The 2,509-nt window shown below is 37.7% G+C and overlaps 1 protein-coding gene across 1 annotated transcript; it reads right to left on the bottom strand.

Annotated features, from left to right (window-relative positions):
- Positions 1-555: 555 nt before the first annotated feature.
- On the bottom strand, positions 556-1,036 carry LOC100608385 (10 kDa heat shock protein, mitochondrial-like). Its single transcript, XM_054677768.1, has one exon. It carries the CDS (start codon positions 1,034-1,036, stop codon positions 686-688), a length of 351 nt encoding a protein of 116 aa, XP_054533743.1. The 3' UTR covers positions 556-685.
- Positions 1,037-2,509: the final 1,473 nt, after the last annotated feature.

The following is a 2,509-nucleotide window of genomic DNA, read 5'->3' as shown; positions in this document are numbered from 1 at the left end:
TAATGCTGCTATGAACATGGGTGTGCAGATGTCTCTTTGAGACCTGCTTTCAATTATTTTGAATACACCCCAAGTAGAATTGCTACGGTAATTTTTTTTTTTTTTTTTTTGAGAAACCACCACAATTTTTTTTGTAGTGGCTGCACCATTTTACACAGCCACCTTGGCTGATTTTCATTTGTATCTTTTCTCTGTAAGAAACCGTAACCATGAGCATAATACCTTTCAGTGAGCTCTGTGAGTCTTGTGAATTATCAAAGAAGGTAGTTTTTGGACCCCTCCAAATTTGTAGTTTGTATCAGAAGTGAGGATAGTCTTGTGGGAACTGTTCCCTCAAACTTTGTAGTTTGGTTAACTCTAGGTAGAATATATCTGTACTTTGTATTTTTATTTTTTCCGCCCCAACATGATGTACAAAAATATATCTACTATAGCATACTACTAGATATAGTAAATATATCTAGTTTTAATGTGAAGGTTGTTGAATTTTATTATCGTGCATTTTCAAACTTCTATTGAAATGATTAATAAGTTTACCTCAACTGATGTTGTGGGTTTTTTTTTCATTAGTTATCATTAGTTTATTATAAAAGAGAAATATGGAAATTATTTACATGATGAAAGATTTCAGAACTTCAGTGGAATGGGCAGTTTCACGTTGATGCCATTTCAATAGTGACTTATTTCAGTCTACGTACTTTCCAAGAATGTCACCATCTCTAAACAGGAAATAATCCTTGTCATCTAGAACTACTTTGGTGCCTCCATATTCTGGGAGAAGAACTTTATCTTCAACTTTCACTCTAACTGGTTGAATCTCTCCACCCTTTCCTTTAGAACACGATCCAACAGCGACTACTGTTGCTTGCAATACTTTTCCTTGAAGCATAATGCCTCCTTTGGTTACAGTTTCAGCAGTACTCCTTTCAACCAATACTTGGTTAAAGAGTGGAAGAAACTTTCTAAACGCTTGTCCTTCCTGCCATGACTCCCTCCGCCTCAGACTCGTACTTCGCTCTCTTGTTTTTATAGTCATCTGTCATCAGGAGTGGAGCCAGGCTTTGTAGGACCTGAAGCTCATGTAATTTGGGGACTCTTTTTGTTAAAAAAAAAAAAAAAAAGTGAAAATATAAATTTATAAAATCATAAGTACAAAATTATGCACAGAAGTAACTTTTCATTTAGAGTGAAAAAAGAAATCATAACAAATTTAAAAAATTTTAAATCAAGAACACAAATTATAAAATCCAGAAAAACAACATAATATTTTTATTGATTACCTGACTCACCTCTGTGATACTTTTCTTCCTGCAACTCTGATTGCTTCATCATATGACAATATTTTGTAGTATTTTTTCCTTTCTTTCTTTTTTTTTTTTTTTTTTTGTGACAAGGTTTCACTCTGTCTCCCGGGCTAGAGTGCAATGGCACCATCACAGCACACTGCAGCCTTGACCTCCCGGGCTCAAGTGATTCTCCCGCCTCAGCCTCCCAAGTAGCTGGGACTGCAGATGCACACCACCAAGCCCAGCTGATTTTTGTATTTTTTGTAGAGGCGGGGTCATGCCATGTTGCCCAGACTGGTCTTGAACTACTGAGCTCAAGCAATTCACCTACGCTGGCCTCCCAAAGTGCTGGGATTACAGATGTGAGTCACCGTGCCTGGTCAAGATTTTGTAGTATTTTCTCTTACATGAATAGAAAGATAAATCAATCTTTTCTCTCTTCTTGTTTGAAATTTATTTTCATTACTGACTGTTTAGAAAAGTTTCTTTCATCTTTACAACTTCCTTTTGGTAATAACATGTAATTTCTTAAGATTGTCAAATTTGGTAAAATGTCTACCAAGTTTCTTTCATATATAAACTTTAAGATTTCAGAGTGTTCGGCTGGGCACGGTGGCTCATGCCTGTAATCCCAGCACTTCGGGAGGCTGAGGCGGGTGGATCACGAGGTCAGGAGTTCAAGACCAGCCTGGCCAAGGTGGTGAAACCCCATCACTATTAAAACTACAAAAATTAGCCAGGCACAGTGTCAGGTGCCTGTAATCCCAGCTACCGGGAGGCTGAGGCAGAAGAATCACTTGAACCTGGGCGGCAGAGGTTGCAGTGAGCCGAGATCGCACCACTACACTCTAGCCTGGGTGACAGAGTGAGACTCTGTCTCAGAAAAATAAAAATAAAAAAAGATTTCAGGGTGTTCAAATTTTCTTGTGCAATGACTAATCTCAAATATACTTTGCATTAATAACATTCACTAATTTGTCATAGATGTCTTATTTTAGTGAGTACTATGTTGTTATAGTTAACTAAGCGAGAGACTTAAATCTATTTCCAATATGTTTATATGATTCATTTATCTTCATTTATTGGATTTTTTTTTAAGAGAGAGTCTCACTGTGTTGCCCCGGCTGGAGTGCAGTACTGTGGCTCACCACAACCTCCACCTCCCAGATAAAGGTTCTGGCAGATTCAGTTTCTGGTGAGGCGCTCTTCCTAGCTTGCAGATA

Source organism: Pan troglodytes, chromosome 1 (assembly GCF_028858775.2).
Source record: "Pan troglodytes isolate AG18354 chromosome 1, NHGRI_mPanTro3-v2.0_pri, whole genome shotgun sequence".
NCBI lineage: Eukaryota > Metazoa > Chordata > Mammalia > Primates > Hominidae > Pan > Pan troglodytes.
This window is presented reverse-complemented; position numbering and strand designations above follow the sequence as displayed.